The sequence below is a fragment of the Halyomorpha halys genome, unplaced genomic scaffold (assembly GCF_000696795.3).
Source record: "Halyomorpha halys isolate HHAL.00 unplaced genomic scaffold, Hhal_1.1 Scaffold629.1, whole genome shotgun sequence".
Taxonomy (NCBI): Eukaryota; Metazoa; Arthropoda; class Insecta; order Hemiptera; family Pentatomidae; genus Halyomorpha; species Halyomorpha halys.
In genome coordinates this window covers 949880-967581 of record NW_027111602.1, presented here as the reverse complement: position 1 = coordinate 967581, position 17702 = coordinate 949880, and the positions used below count along the sequence as shown (strand labels likewise).

The window sequence follows — 17702 nt, the reverse complement described above, 5'->3', positions numbered from 1 at the left end:
CCTTGAGATTATTACGAATCAAAATAAGATAAGATGAAACTAACTTTCAGTGCCTACATTATAACAACATAAAGCCCACTTAACAAGACCAATATTATTTATTGACCGCAGTACATGCAGGTATAGCACAGGTATCAGCCTGATTTCGGAATTTTTATTTAAAATATTAAAATTCAAAAAATAAACGAAAAACATTAAAATTGATCAAATAAATGTAATTTATCAATATAATGCATTTATGTGTTAAATAATAATATAAAAAATCTATATATCAAAGAAGTTACGTATAAATCACAAATAATTCATAACTTAAAATTTTAACCTATAAGTTATGATCCTTTCAAGTCTTAATTATGCGAATTATTTTTTATACACTACAAGAATAATACTTTTCCTTTATTATTGTTTTATATTTAAATTAACCAATATTATAATACGTATTTTTCCCATTTTCTTACATTACTTTTTGCCTATTTCCATTTACAATTTAAGCCAACGGTTTAGATTTTTAGTTTTATTTTACTACAGATGTTTAATATTATCACCATGAATATATTAACTGTCAATAAATGAACATTATAAACATAATATCAGACTAATAAAGTAAACTCTGTATCATACCTCAAGCATGCACAGGCTAATTCTGTCGTTTTCTTGCTTAAGCTAGGAAATTTTTCTTGCATATTGTAAACAGGATCTTCTGAGGTTTTTCCTTTTATGTTTTCGATGATCTCAATAGTTTCCTTAGATGCATCCGAAAACTTTAGTTCTTCAGTTACTTTACTCATTAATGTGTGCTGTTTAGAACACAGACTCCCTGAAAAAAGAAAAGTGTGTAACAACGAAAGTTAGAAAAATTAAGAATGTAATTTATGAGAAATATAAACTTTACCAAGCAAATTGGTTATTTGATACAGTTGATCAATGTCAGAGTAACCAGCAAAAAGAGGTTTATTAGTCAACATTTCAATTATAATGCATCCAAGAGCCCATATATCCACAGCCCTAAAACATATATTGCTTTTACTTAACATTAGATCAGCTAAAAACTAAGCGATAATTTCAATTCATGCTTAATATCATTTTATTTATGTTGTTTTCGTAAAAAAAACAACATATATTTTGCTTAAACACAAAAGTTATAGTCAGAACAGAATAAATAAACATGACAACTATGAAGTGCACTAAATTAAATTATTACAATTTATTCTGATTTTACAGTTAAAAATCATCAGCTAAGTCATTCAAAGCTCAAGAATCATATTGTATATTGCTGTTGCTAGATGTATAGTTCTTATATCTTTTATTGTAACATCCTGTTTTGGGCCTCGAGACAAAGTGGAATAGAAGATAATGAGATAGTTGACAACCTGGTTATGAAAGAAATAGAAACAATCAATAAATGAAGAAGTCAAATCTTAATTAGCCCTGAGTCATACAGGAATATAACTCCTAATTTAACTATGAAAGAAATAGGGTCTCGTGAAATAAAGAAAAAAGCGTACAGGGCTTCAAACCTTAGTATATAACAATCCAAACCCTTTATCGCTTCATCAAAAGAATAAGGTTAAATTTTACCTCACCGAGACAAATAACAGTGGAAAAAATCAATTTTATTCTGAATATATTTATATTAAATATCAATGCATCCCGTGTTTATCCTGAACTTAGTATATGCCTATGAAATTTTCAAAATTACAGAAAGCAAATGAGCCTTGCAAGAAGCACTACATGCATGGGTTAAATTCTGAGCAAAATTGGAATGAGTATCAACCCGACCAAATTTAGGTGCATGGTGTTGTCTAAAAATGGTTTCTAGGGAAAAAGGATTGAAGTTTGTAATTGAATTGAAAGTTGTAAAGGCTTATTTCTAGAACAAATTGATTAAACAAATTAAAATAATATCTAGAAATCAAAATTACTAATGGTGTTGGATTATGCGATAAATTAGTGCATAATGTAAAGCAACAATTGTGTACCAATTCCGAAATGTCATAATCGGCGGAAGAGAAGTGACAATAAACAAAGATGACTTTATATAAACAAGTATTTATACCTTCGCTGACCTACGCAGCTGAAAGTTAACCGATTATTAAAAAAATAGAAAGCCGTATAAAAGATAAAGAAATGAAGTTCCTTAAGAAAGCTCTCGGTAAAACTAGAGTTGATCAATTGCGAAACAAAATGATAAGAGAAGAGACAGGACTGGAACCACTGATAAAAAATTGACATAAAAAAGAATTAACCTGGTTCGGCCATATGCAAAGAATGCCAATCAATAGAGTTCCAAAAACTTATTTCTTGAGCATAGACAGAAAGAAAATGGGAGGACTTGAAATTGGATCTGGCAAGGAACAGAGGTGCTAACCCTAGGCAAAGTAAAGGAAGTTTCCAAGGGATAGAGAAGGTTTTAAAGAAATGGATCTATGCTACCTCAAAACCGTAAGTTAATTGTAATTGAAAAATAAGAAGAACTTAATAACTAATTATAATTTATCACAGTATTACTTATATCAATTATTTATGAACTAGATTTCAGATTATTGCTAATAATAAAATAACGGGTAATTTACCTGCCATAATTAACATCTCCAACTAAAAGTTCTGGAGCTCTGTACCACCTTGTAGCTACATAATCCGTAAATGGATCTTTCGTTGTGGTGGCAAATCTTGCAAATCCAAAATCACATATTTTCACAATACCCAAGTCAGAAATGAGAATATTTTCTGGCTTTATGTCGCGATGAATTATCTAAAAATGTGAGAAACTTGTGTGAAATTAATTCAACTTTAAATTTATAAACCTCATTAATATGAACTAATACACTTATTTATTTTTCATCTGCTTTTAAAGTTCTTCATAAAAATTAAAGTATTTATCCTCGGTTATTTCATATCAATGTTTTAATAACCCTGTTATGTAGTGAAAGATAATTCCTTCAGAAATATATTACTTTATTTCAACGAATGATTATTGAGTGAATAACATTTTTTTTTTTTTTATATTTTGTGAAAAAGCTCCTTAATTTATTTAACAAATTCATTTTTTGAAAAGTGCTCAGATTTAGTTTATAACATGGGTGAAACATCCAGCATAAACTAAACCTCATACCGGCCTCAGTTGTGCGGTGTTCTTATTAGTTAACCTGGTAATGCGACTCAAAAAACTAATATCTTAGAGAACTCTGATTTTCATCTAAATAATTTTCAATATGTGCGAAATGAGAAAAAGAATAAAAACATTATGTTTCATATGTTTAAAATAAGAAACAGATGATCAAATCTAGAGCTTGTACGGTTTAATTTTGTTTGGCGGACACAAATAATTTGATAACTATTCAGTTTAAAATTACTTATCACTTTCCTTGTCATGATCGAAGTTTTTACCACATCTCCAGCTTTTTAATAATCTACTGGTATCTAAATGCTCTGTTACAAAACAGTCATACTCATCACTATGTTAATTTACAAATTATTGCAAAGCTTATAAAAAATTTAATTAAATCAAGAATCCACAAGAGAATCTAATAGAGAACTTAACAAAAGATTAAATATTCAAAGTAAAAATGTAATAAATTAATTTGAAGAGTGTCCTTACATTATGGTCATGACAATATTGAACGCCTTTGACGATTTGGTAAAAGTATCTTCGTACTAACTCTGAAGGTAAGGGACCCTCTGCATCCATTTTGTCCAAGAGATTGGCTGGCATGTATTCGAAAACCAAATAGGATCTCTTCTTTCTACGAAACACTTCTAATAAGGAAACCAAATGTGGGTTGTGCAGTTTCTGAAACATTAAAATCTATCTTGAAACAGAATTAAAGATAACTGAAATAATCTAAAGGACACAATTTTTAAAATCTAAAATAATCTAAATTTTTTGCCGAAATGAAATATCTTTGTACTCTGTAGTATATCTTGATGAATCTCAATTTTTTGAATCTTCCAATATTATAAAAATAAAAATCTAACTTATTCTAATTAAAAATGTTAACAAATAAGATTACAAGTGTTATGATAACTTGAGATTTATGCGTATGATTATAATTATTATATATTATTGTACTTAATTGTGAATAATTAATTATATGATTCGGAATAGGACCCGGGGCACAAGTTCTACAGTACCCGCAAAACTATTTAGAGATATGACTTTAGAAACGGATACGGGGCAGACGCTCTAGGTACCCGCAATACTTATTCCTAATTTTTTTTATCTCGTACAATTTTTATATATAATTGGATGTGATGAGAAAAAAATATTTCCAGTTACTTTCAATGCAATTTGAAAATTTCATATTGTAGCTCTTCCATCAGGGGCTGAAGAATCCATAATTTGTAAAATAACTAAGATCTTCTTGCTTCGGATCATGATTTAAAATAAGATATGCAGGAGGCGTCCAGGTGAGTAAGATGCTCAAACGAGAAAAAAAGTGGCGTTAGGAGTGTACTGGTGAGAGGAATGCTCAATCTTACCGTTGCAAGGAGGCCATGACAAAACTGAATTGACTATATATAGGTGGTGAGGTAAAAGAGGGAATAACATAAACAAGCGGCAATAGCAACATCAATAGTAAGTTTGTTTCTCTAACTAATGTGCTAACTGCTCCAGGCTACACCTCTCAATGGATAAAGGGCAAATGCTCTACAATACCTACAACATTTCATCATGATTTTTATATCTACAATTAAAATAGACACGGAACAGGCGCTCCACAATTCCAACAATAAATAAATCCGCAATATCCATTACACACACGGGCTAACGGATTGTACTTCATAAAAATATTTAATCACTACGTTAGATTTAATGACACTTAGTTCAATTTTTTTTATTTAGATTTTCTCCCAAAGACCTGCTTTTGAAAATTCGGCAATTAAGTCCTGTAAATCTATTTCAATGCGGATAAAATATGCTTGATATTAAAGATCAATTAATTGTACGCTGATATAATGATTTTTATCAAAATTGTAAGGCCTTATTTTTGACACAATACAAAAAAAAAAAGTGTAAAATCATTGATGTAAATTGCCAATCATGGTAGGTAAATTTTATGTATACTTAGAAATCCACAGTATTATTTTACAGTTATTTTGTACAGTAAAAAAACAAAAGTTACCAAGATAATTTGGTCAAGAAAACTGGATCTGAACGGGTGAATAAGTTGTAATTCATAGTTAATTCAATGGGTACAATTATTTATAAAATATTGCCCTGATGATAGGATTGAGGAAACGAAGACAGTGAGGTTGACACGCGGCGATATTTATTATGAACCTCTGGATCGCGTGGGCTCCACTCAGGCTGATCCATTACTATACATCACCCACCACTAACTGACACAAAATAGCTTTGGTTCAGATCAATAAGCCAGTTATTGAGGAATTGTAGCATTTTAGAGGATAATATTTCTAAAAATCAAGTTCACTATGGATGAACAAGCTTAACGTTACAAAAGATTAGTGAGAAGATTGGACCACACTCGGCAAATACAAAGAATCCAATTACCTCATTCAAAAAAACAAGCTTCTAAAAAAAAAAATATGATTTGAATTACTGTATAAAAGTATTACTTAATCTACTATTAAATCTCTTGAAAAATCAAATACTTAATAAGAGAATCACATGAGTAAAACCCGATTGGAAAATAATGTCGTAGAGATTGAAAATGATGAGTGGTTGTTGGAATACAAGGTTTTATAGTGGTTAGCATCAGTAACAAAATTATTTTTCTATAATTAATGGAGAAGTTCGGGGTTTCGGTCAAAGATAATAATAATAGTTTTCAGTCCAAACCGTCTCCTTCAGATTTATAAAACGTCAATGCTATACAGGATGTTTCAGACTTTGGTGTTAAAACTGAAAATATGAATTTTGGACCTCAGAGTAAGAAGAAAAATCCCTTTGAAGGTAATGTCCCTTACCGCTTTATTTAGGAGATATTCACGTCTAAAAAATCACACTTTTATTTATTTAAGTTATGATAAATAAATTAATATATGTCTCAATGACATTATAATTAAAATATGAACATTCATATTAAAAGTAGTTCAAGGTAATTAAGGCATTAAGACAGGCTCGGCATCTTACTTCTAAGCTGCGGCGGAACTGCGGAAGATCTCCAGAACTGATACCACAGACATTTTTGGTTTGGATGACATTAAATTAAAAGCTTGGTAAATGGCCTAAATTCTTTCTTTATCCACTTATTTTATGAAAATAGATTCAATAAATATAACTTTAATAGATTTTTACGTTAAGCTTCATAATACTGTTCATCCTAATTTCGAAAAATTTCAGAGGCCAAAGAGCAACACTAGGCAAAAGGGCCAACAGCTCCTACCATTGGAAAGAAAAATAATTCAATATAAAACACGCCGTGTACTGAAAATAGTACATAAACATTTAATTGAAACATTTTCATTATAAAATTATATTTCCGAATGTTCATGGAATCAGTTTTAAGTTAACAAAAAATTTAATACTAACACTTCTTGTACAGAGTTAGCTACGTACTTCTCAATAATAATGACAGCAGAAAAAAACATAATTCCTTTAAAATGAGAAGAAAATATTTTTCTAGCTTAAAGTGAAGAAAGGAACAGATTTGAAATTAAAGAAGACATTTTCTAAACTTAGCTAAATTTATTTTATATTATATTAATCGATAAGAAATTTAATTCTGTTTTGTTAAATTAACGTATAAAGTACTTTCTTTATTAATTGCTTTTTATTTTATTTAACGGCCTTCTGTTCTCAATCCAGGGCAGAAAGGTTATTAACCAATTTTAGCCTGGTTTCTATGGTCATGTTTAAACCCATTAAATGTAACGCTCTCTCGCAGGATTCGAACCAGTCTCTGTTAATAAAAGTATTGTAAAATTGTGTTCATACCACCTCTTATTTTCTTTTATGTAAACAGGGAAGTATTTCAACTTGAGTAGTTACCTTTAGCATTCGGATCTCCCTGAAGGCTACTTTCCTCGCAGTGAAGTCTTCATCTGTCCCGGTGAATTTTTTGATAGCTACAATCAGGCCACTCTCGTTGTGACGACATTTCATTACCTTTCCGTATGACCCCTCTCCAATCACACTGATTACACTATACTTCTCCATAATCGGATTTCATCTAAAACAGATTCGTAGGATTCAATAAATCACACAGATTTAAAAAAAAAATCATCTATTTGATATATTTTTTATATAATTAAATTTTTTTTTGATAACCCTACCAAATCTTAGGCAAATATTTTTAACACTTGCTTTAAATATTTCAAGTAAAAATAATGAATATGACAGAAAAAATTCATTTGAATTGAAAATCTTAGGTAATTTGAATATACAGGAAAATGATATTGCAATAGGAAGTTTAGACGTTAAATTTCTTTTTGAAGGGCAATATATTAAACTTCTAAAAGAAAACTGAATAAAAATCAAAGGTCATAAGATAATAGTTTTTTACGATGATTATAAAGTGTACTTAATATAATTTCTTTTAATAAAAAAGAAAAGTACATAAGCAATTACTCGGGTTACGAATGGGTCAGTATTATTGGTAAACTTGAGTTCAACCAATCAATGGATACAGATTTAAATAAAATACTGTAAAAACAATATTAATAAAAAATATGTTAACGATTTGTTATTCATAAATGATGAAAATAATTATATAGAAATATTGGACAACTTTAATAGCCACCGCAAGAGGATCAACTTCACTATTGAACCATCGGTAACTAGTCTTATTAGATTTTTTGATTAAGTTAATTTAAAAAATCATGATAAAATTGACAAAAAATACATATGGCCAGCAATAGAATAATTAATTTTCACTTCAATCATCCAAACACATAAAAATAAAAGTAGCAAAAAACCTTCTAAATAAATAATCCTAATCATGGGCCTAACTGAAAAAATATACATTATAGAAATGAAAACTAGAGTCAATATCAACAGAAAATTTCTACCCAAGGAAATTAATTAATCAAATCTGTTATAAATAAAAATTATACAGCCAAACATAAGGTGTAATCCGTTTTCCAATTTCTAGGCGCATCTCTTTCCTCATTCCCCTACAATTCATTTGAAATGCAGTACAAGTGATTTTACCTATTTTTGTTATCGACTGCTCCCTCCATATATACACCTATAGACCATGAAACAAGTAGTTCTTCTGAGATAAAATTCGAAGTTGAAGAGCATTCAATAAATACCTAAACAAGAGGACTTAGTTCATAACATATTGATCACATTTTGAAGCAGAAACTAGCGCCAGCTTACTAACAAATATAATTTAGTTGGGATTGAAATTCTTTCTTTTAAACTTGACTACACTGACTATTATATAAAAATATAAACACATAGACACAAAGCAAAATAACTCCCACTACCAGTTAAATCAGTACGAAAAATCTATAAACGTTCCTTAAAAATTTAAGCGCGTCCAACTTCCTTAATTCTGAAGCGGTCAGTAACCTTATTGATTTATTCAAATTAGTACGGACATCGTCTCTAGGCCAGCATTTGTAGACATTGGAGAATGATATTAATGTAATAACTTTTATGACATTATTACTTAAAGTTATATTTATTAATTTTATTACCAAAATTTTGAAGAACATTATAAAAAAAATACTATCATGCTATATCGTCACATTATTTGTTCATACTATAAATAATGAAAACAATAAATACCAGAGTAAAATCTCGGATGTTTTACGCGAAAATGTTATTACTATGTTATGTTTTTTTAAATCAGATATGTTTTAATATTTCTTCTTTTCGATGTAGATTGGCTTAAATTACATTAGCTATTGATGAATGTTAGATTGAGGTGAAAGTACTCCCAAACTGACCATAAACATTGTTCAACTTTTTGATTTAAATAACAAAACTTTAAAAACAATAAGTTAGCATAATGGTAACTTAAAAATTTTTATTACATTTATACTCTAAGAAAACTGATGTAAAATTTATGACTTTTTTTTACTCCTCCACGTAAAAAAACATTTTTTACTCCCAAAGGCGGGAACCATCAAATAATAATAGCATAAAACATGACTGGTCATCAACGCTATTTATTTCTTAATTAATTTTGCTTAAATTTGTTTTATTTTAATTTTAATTTTTTTTTTTATTATTTCCATGTTTTCTGCTCCATTTTATATTTATGCCAGTAAACCTTTTGATTTTCAAAACTGAAATACCAATTTTATTGCTTTATTATCACTTTCAAGTTTTTTTTGAAATATGCACGTTTAATACTAAGCTATTGAGATGTAACGTAAATTATGGGCATTCCTGGAAAATTTGGTTAGTTGTCAAAATTATTGTTACAACATTGACATTTTGAAAGTGTTTGTTTTGAGATAAGATAGGAGCGAGTGAGCTTCGTGTGATGTATTCTCAGCTTAGTCAGTTCGACCACGTCTCTAAGACATTTACGGTTGAAGGTACCAGGGCTTTACGTCCTCTTTAATACTTTTTAGTTTACTTCTTGGACTTTCACTCCACAAATATTGCCATTTATCTTTGAATTCCTTTTCGAGGAGTTTGCTTTAGAGGATTTGTTGACAGCTAGCTACTTGTTCGGCTGCTATTTCATTCCCGACAACAGACTCATGCATGACCAATGCATTCCTTCCATTTTATATATTAAAACCAATTTCACTAAGTTTGGTCATAAAAATAACTGTAAATTGAATAGGTCGTGGCATACTGTACCAGGTTTTAGATATTCTACTTCAAGTATGTATTTCAAAATTTGAAAATGCATAATTAATTAAAATGGTACAATAGATTATAGTTCGAAACAAAGGATAAAGTCGCAGTTTCTGCACAATGAACAATCAATCTTGAAGTTGCACAATAAACAATGACTCTTATCGAAAGAAAACATGATAATAGTAACCACCGAAGAGATATGGCCCGGTTTTGTTGAGAGTATAGACTGATGATCGACTAACTCCTTTCTCAGTTATCTTTGGTCTACAATGGTCGACAGCTGAAGGTCGTCTTTCATGCAGTCCAGGTAACAGATAGGTTTCCAAAATCGATTTTCGTGCGTGTTACAGTGCGATTCAGACGATGTGCGTCAGAGATGGTTCTTGGTCGGATTTTTTATCCTGTCAATATTGTTAAATGTTTCACTGCCAACTGCCGGATAAGTTTCCGGAGGGAATTATAAAAACTTGGATTTAATATAAACCACGGAATGAGATCGGTATACATTTTATTTGGTTTTGGAATAGTGAATAGATGAAGAATTCGAATTATTGATGTAAAATTCTCGGAAACTTGAACTTGAGGAAACATATCCACGGAATATTCCAATATAAAGGGCACGAATTTGTATTCGTCTTCAAAGACGTTTCCTTCACAACACCCATCCTTGTCTTCATGGCCATGATTATATTCATAATTCTTTTTCTTGATATCCTCATACCTCATCCCACTGACATCCTCTTCTTCAGCTTCACAACTGTTTTACACTTTGCAATATTCACTCTCCATAGCTCATAGATTTCTCATTTATATATTTTTTTTTAGTATATCCATAATAACGTTTTGAAGCGCTAAATTTACCAAGTCACAGATTCCTCATATTTAGTCTTTTTAACAATTCCCTCCCAAAGATCGCCATAGGGAATTGATCCTCTTTATCTCTATGGTCAACTTAATAGCAAAATCTAACCAGAATCTCTTTTCATACAAGACCTCTACGAATATTTCTTATGAAAATGTGACTGTTTGTTTATCATGATTGGAGAATTGTTTGCAAAGGCTACCAAAACTGAATCTGATTCAAAATTATCAATCTCACAAGAACTCAGGTCTTTTATTTTTGTTTTTACGATTTCTTTTTCTTAAGCTATAAAACTGCTTATAAACTTTTCTTTTCATTAAGCAGTTTACTAACATCTTTTTACATATCAGTAAACTGCACTTCCAAAGAAGTCACAAGGATCTTTAAAAGTGACCTGTATGAACCTTCAATTTTTTTTAAATCAATCCACTGCAGGTGTTTCATCGTAGACAAAGGAGATCCAAAACGACCTGATTTCAAAACATCTTTTTTTTTTTTTTTAATGTTTTGAGTTTTTATTTGAACATGTGAAATTTCATTAAATAGTTTAAGCTAAGATATCTCCACACTGAAAAAAAATGTTTGGAATTCAAATTCAAACTGGAATTGAGATCCTTCATTGTCAGGGAACTATTTCAAGTTAAATGAATCGGAGTTTGAGGAACGCGTGAAATGTCATGGTCAAGAAAACTTTTGAGAAGTAATTTGAATAACTGCCAGCGTTTGAAATCAAACTTTAAGCTTCCATTTACACTTCTAATGAAATTTAAAGCTTTGTGTATATAATTAGTACACAAAGGTTTTATAATTTAAATTAATTACTTTATTATATCAATGAATAAAAAATAATAAAACATATGGTGCTTCCACTTACAGGACTTTTCTAATCAATTTGGGAGCATAGAAAATTGGTCTTCGCTGAAATTGGTCCAATTAATATCTCTGTTTGCTATTTTATTATATAGAATAAACACCAAAATGTTCCGGAAGAAATATAGTTTTCGAGTCATTTTAACAACTGATAGAAAATTAAACTGGTTCCATGGAAACCTGCGAAAATACCTTTAAAAACATTGTTATAACTTTAAAAGTTCAATATGATATATCTTTGCTAAACATAGTCCGATTTCAATGGTTGTTTTTTTTTTCTCTTTAGCAAGAAAAATAATTATTTTTAAATTGTTGTGATCTTGAAATGAAACAAAATGGCGGATGGTTATGACTAGTTTTGAGGATTATTTCGAGTGACTTTTGATTTTGGTTGTAAATATCGAAAAAATCATTAAGGTAGTTTTGGAGAAAAGCCGCAGATGGTAGATGGCTGATTTTCGAAGGCAGTTTGTAGTCAAGGGAGTTAAGGCGTCGTCTCGGCAATCTCACAACTACTGAGGCACCGGCTATAATCCTGCCTGGGATAGGGGTTGATTTTTACTTCGTGGTGTGGAAAGAAAACTTGAAGAAATTCACTTGTGGTTGGAAAATGGTGGATTGGAAGATGGTGGAGTTAATAAACTTGGGAAACTGAGTAAAAGAATAGAATTTTCCCATGACGGCCGCTAGTTAATTTACCTGAACAATAGAAAGTAATAATAATTAATATTAAGAAAATGGTTCTCAGTGATAAGTTATTACTCGTCAAGAGAAACAGTGAGGAAAAAAATTAAAAAATTAAATCTCGAATTTCCCCGAAAAAAAAATTAAGCCAAATAATTATGTTACAAATTCTAATATTTATAGACAAAGTTGTATTTATATTTTTTTTAACTCATGAATATAAACTGGGTATCATTTGTCACGACCTCCAAGGGAACAGGCATATCCGTTCATTAAACCAATCACTGCACACCACGTTTCGGCCGTGTGGATTGGGACGTAGGTCCCAGACCACCCGGTTCGGAACGTTGTGGGTTCAATTTCCACCTGGGTTTGTTAATATTTATTCCTCAGAGGTCACGGTAAATGAATTCTACTTAATTCTATCTAAGGCTTCTTCAAAGTAGCCACCAGGTGTTGGCAAAAAAGGGCCATTAGGCCCTCTTGCCAGACTAGTTGCTCCCACTAAATACCAATACCAATACACATGCAACCAAACACTAATACATTGCTTCGTTTCGACGTTTTTATTAATTTTAATTATGATAAGTTTATTTACAATCAGTGGTTATTACCGTAATTTGATAAAATTAAATGGGTAAGACTCTGAATATCTAGTGTCTGGAAACATTCGTCCTAAAACAAAAACATACATTTTTCGCTTTTATTCATGGTTTTTATCTCGTTATGTTTTTTAACCCTGATGGAGGCTTAAAATTTAGACCGAAACGTTGGCACAGATAAAACGAATTTCACTTATTTGTGTTAATTTCTACTAACCGCACACCCCGACCATCTCTTCATATTATTTATTTGTATAAAATTTATCTAACAGTAACAACATTTAAATAAGCAATATCTATGAAAAAAGTAAATTTAATTCAGAAAAAAATCAAGATATTTGAGAAATCAATAGAACAAACGATGTACAGCGATGTAAACCCTTATCTCGAGGCAAACTAGTTCTAGTCAATTTCGACCTTTCCCGCACAGAATAGGATCATGCAAAACTTACATTATACTACTGAAGGACATATAGGCGTCGATTTTCAATGGCTGAATGTATAAAAAAAAAAAAAGAGAGAGAGACAAAAATTTTTGAGAAGTAATTGAAGAAATAAAGTGATCTGAATAAAATTTAAAAGCAAATGATATTGATTTTTTTTTTTTTTAGAAGTTTTATTATAAACATTACCCCATATATCAAGGTTTCGTCCACGTTAAATTAGGATTATAAATTCCTGATTCATGTACGTTATGAGTAAATGCATGTAATTAACTGATTCATAACCGTTATCGAGGTGAAAAAACAACAAATGACCCTTTACAGAAAAAAAAAATATAATAAAACTTGTTTGAGAGGAAGTATCTTCAGTTTGAACTCTGTTTTAATTTTAAAAAATACAAAATATATTATTTATTTCTTCGATTTCACTTTAATACAAAACAAGGAAAACAGATTACAGCGATCAATAGTTGCAATATTTTCAGGTACAAAGACAATAAAGATTATAATAAACTGTTTTTAACTCTCAATCACCAAAAGTTTTATATCTTGCAGACGATGATAAAATTGTCTAAAATGCATATTTAATCATTTATTTAATTATTATACTCTCAAATTTTATTAACAAATTAATAGATATACATATAAATAAACGGCAATAAAGCCAGTCTTGGTTTCATTTTCAGAATTTGATCTTTCTATAACCGTTTCCTTTTTTCTTATAACTGTCTTCCCCCTGTTATATGACTAGTGCCGAAACCCGGGAACGTGACTAGAGGCCGAAAAAACATTTTTAAATTAACTTTTTTTTCATCTTCTTCAGTTATTCTTTTCGCTTACCTGCTCTATTATGAGGTATACATCAGTCATATGATATAAGCATTTAAAGATGCCTGATAACGGACTATTACGATCGCTGATCTTAAAACTGCTAGGAAACCCAAAGTACCACTGGTTACGGAACTTCCACCACTACCGACCACTACATTGACTCCAGTACTTGTGAATGCGCTATAATGAATGAAGATTTGCACGGCGACTTAGCAGAACCTCCCGAAGGCAATTTCTGGTTAGAAAAGTTCACTTTATATCCAGAATAGAGGCAAAGATCGGGGAAGACCTACTGAACAAAGGAGATGCGGACTCGACGAAGGGAGTTTATTTACGGGTGGAAGGAGGAGATGGTCCCGACGCATTTCATGTTGAGAAAAGCTCTATACTCGGCATCAGCGAGCCACAGGAAGAAGAAAATGCAGATGCATATTGAGATAAGGACTGGACCTAGCAGGCGTGCTGGAGGATACATCCGGACCAGGAGAGCTTAGCCTACCGGGTGGATGTGGATGGACAAGGTGCAGCCCCATCAGTAAGGTCTCATCCGAGCGCTAGGATGCACCACAGTCTGAATGTTAAAAAAAATATATGCACTAATTAATTAAATGGACCTCCTAGATAAATTGTAAAATAAATTGTTGATTATTGGCAGCAATGACATGCTTAAGTCCGGCACACTACCCAACTGCCTGAAATGGCTAGGCAGGAAGATTAAAAAAAAACAGGTTTAGTGGGTGCTTTTCATCTACCCGTTTCCTTTTTGTATAAGTTTCTTTTGGCTGTCACGTAACTTATATGTACACATAAATACTGTAGATTGATGTTTATTTCTCTAATGAGGTCTCCTTGCAAACTATTCTAAAGTTATTATACTCGTTTATTCTACGGTACTATCTTTGGAATTCATTCAATGCAAAATATATGTATGTTTAAGTTGTGTCACTATCAAAGCAAAGCAACGATATATCTCGGCAAAGTTATGAACGTGATCATAAGCTCTCGTCTTAAGTCATTCTGTTGGTGAACTTGATAATAAAGATAAAGACACAGCTACTGACTGATATGAAATAAGATACTAAGGAACTTTAAGACTTACTATAAATATGATATAAATAAAGATTACATTTATTTGGGCACTTGAGCTGAGAAGATACTTAAGAAAGTACTAAAAAAAAAAATTTAAATGGCGGGATGAACGATAAAAGAGTTGAATTATTCGCAGATTTGTGGATAATTACGTAGATCTTAATAGATAAAATAAGGACTCAGTTGCCTCTGTAAGATCGATCTGATCCTCGAAAAACCTTTCGAATGCGAAGAGAAATTAGATGTTCCTTAAAAATTACATACCAATCGGGTTCTTACATAATTATTTTAAATCACAAGAAGTCTGAAAACCTCAATTTCATATACCATACAATAGTTTTAAAAAATAATAAATATTTTACAATAATACCGACGTGTGGACCATATAATTAACTATAAAATAGTGAACTCATATCTCAAAAATGTATAAGAAGTCATATGATTTTAACACAGATGTCATTTAGAACTTTTGAATACACATATGTTAAATTGATTCAAACATAACTCACCATATAGTAATAAGGTCCTTATACGACATAGATTTGTAAAATCTTCCTTAATTTAATAATATTTATATTGAAAAGATAATTTTCTTGAGAAACATCTCCATGGCTTTTGATATGAAAAGGTGGCATCAATCTAGGACCTATGGGAGCCCAAACTCTAAATCCGGCCTTGCGCTTACAAAATGATCTCTCATTTAACAAAAATTATAAATTGAGTTCCTAAAATAGACTCGTCTTCCATATGAAAATTTGTTATCTGAGCTTGAATAACATATGCCTCACACGTAAATCCAATATGTTTAATTAATTATAAAATACTTGAAAGAGTACAAAACTTAGTATGAGAATCCTCTATCTTGGCTTTCCAAAAATAGAAATAATGCTCTGAGATTTGGAAATAATTCATAATTCATCATTTGTCTTGACACAAACTGAAACATATTTTAGTAAAATAATAGCTTATGAAAATAATTTTTTTTTATTTTTAATTATTTATTTATTGTAATTTACAACTGTACAAAATAATACAATAAGTAAATATGTAGTATGTTTCATATACACTTGAAAATCTTGAGAAGGAACCACCCATTGGTGGTACTTCAAAAAATAAATTAATAAAATAAATTGGTAATAACAACAAATCGCTGTTTCTTGCTCAGGGTGGTATATCTCACAAAATATATATTATTTTGAATTGACTTTATATACTAATATTATACCAAAGATAGTTCTGTCATTTTTTCTGCCATAGAGCAAGTATGTTACACCCCCCACCTGCCCTAAAAAAGGAAAAAAAATATCCCAAACGATGAAATTCGTCATTAAAAAAATTAAATTTCTAACCTTGCTTCCTATTCCATTCTTGGCAATCCTCCGAGCCGCCTGAAAAGAAGATGGCCTCGTGAACTTATATTGCAAAATGTTTTTAGAGTTCTACTACTGGGCAGTTTCTCTACATGCTGTATCTTTATATCATTATTATATATCATTATGATCTTACTTCAAATTTGCTTGTTGTATTTTATATACATACAGTTGTAAATGTCAATAAATAAAAAAATAAAAAATACTCAGATTAGCCACTATCTAAGCAAACCAGCCAAATATTCTCTTGATCATAATTTTACTCATAAAAATATCAAACACCTTGTTATTAATTTAATGCAGATAGTTCATTTATATGACATTGCTCAAATGTTTGTAAAATATCTCTGTACCAATAATGAAAAAGTGGTTAACTCGATTTATCAAAAAAATTGGCTAGGTCTAACATTGGGTTTTAAAAGTTTATTCCTACATAAATAACTAAATCTGAGACTGAAGTATTAAGAAGATATCGCTATTTGAAATCACATGATTTTATTTAGTCTCAGGTTAATCAAATTGAAAATGTTTGCCTATACAAATACAGACTCCTAATTAATGACCTATTAGGAATGCAGTAGCTTATGAAGTTTTTTAGTTTGTAAGATATTGCATTGTTGAAAAAAGCAACATAGTACAAATATGTAATGTTAAATTTACATATATCTTAAAATTATGTATTCAACGAAAAATCATTTTCATTAGGAGTTTATTTCATCCTAAAGCTTGTATATAATAATTATTCAATTATTAATTTCATAATAAAGTCTTTATTTATTATCATCTAAGTAACTAAATACCTTAAGTTAAATTTATTCATTACATGACATTCGTATACAGCTGATAAGGGAAACCAACTGTTATGGACAACCTCTTTGGACGAAGTCATAGACCGAACTAGCACTTTCTACCGGTAGACATATCGACCTAACATCCCCCACTTAACTCTTCATCATATACTTAAATCTCCAGAACTTTTCAGACGGATAATCTTGAATTTATTCGACAACCTATTAAGCATGCAGCCTATGATACATTTTTCTAACAGATAAATGTATTCAGATAAGCGATACGAGGCAATAAAACATTTTCCTAAAATTATATGCTGAGATGTCTTGGTGTGGTGGCTCAAATCGACACGTATTTTCTGGGCAGCTGGTATGAGATATGTTCTTCTTGATGTGCTTTTGTGTTATCTTGTTACTTGATTTGGGAAAACGCTGA

At 30.5% G+C, this 17702-nt stretch overlaps 1 protein-coding gene across 4 annotated transcripts in view; it reads right to left on the bottom strand.

Moving 5' to 3' along the window:
• Positions 1 to 17376, bottom strand: part of LOC106684935 (cyclin-dependent kinase-like 1) — a 28706-nt gene extending 11330 nt beyond the window's left edge. The window contains exons 1-6 of one of the 4 annotated variants that reach the window (XM_067049673.1): positions 17279 to 17376; positions 6953 to 7133; positions 3599 to 3805; positions 2574 to 2752; positions 893 to 1005; positions 622 to 817 (exon numbers count right to left, since the gene is read on the bottom strand). In XM_067049673.1, the coding sequence (XP_066905774.1) occupies positions 622 to 817; positions 893 to 1005; positions 2574 to 2752; positions 3599 to 3805; positions 6953 to 7120 (863 nt within the window). In that variant the 5' untranslated portion in view covers positions 7121 to 7133; positions 17279 to 17376. Of the gene's footprint in view, positions 1 to 621; positions 818 to 892; positions 1006 to 2573; positions 2753 to 3598; positions 3806 to 6952; positions 7134 to 11463; positions 11613 to 15617; positions 15862 to 17278 lie in introns of those variants that run through there. The other 3 variants (XM_014427320.2, XM_014427321.1, XM_067049674.1) reach the window with 3 other exon arrangements.
• Positions 17377 to 17702: the final 326 nt, after the last annotated feature.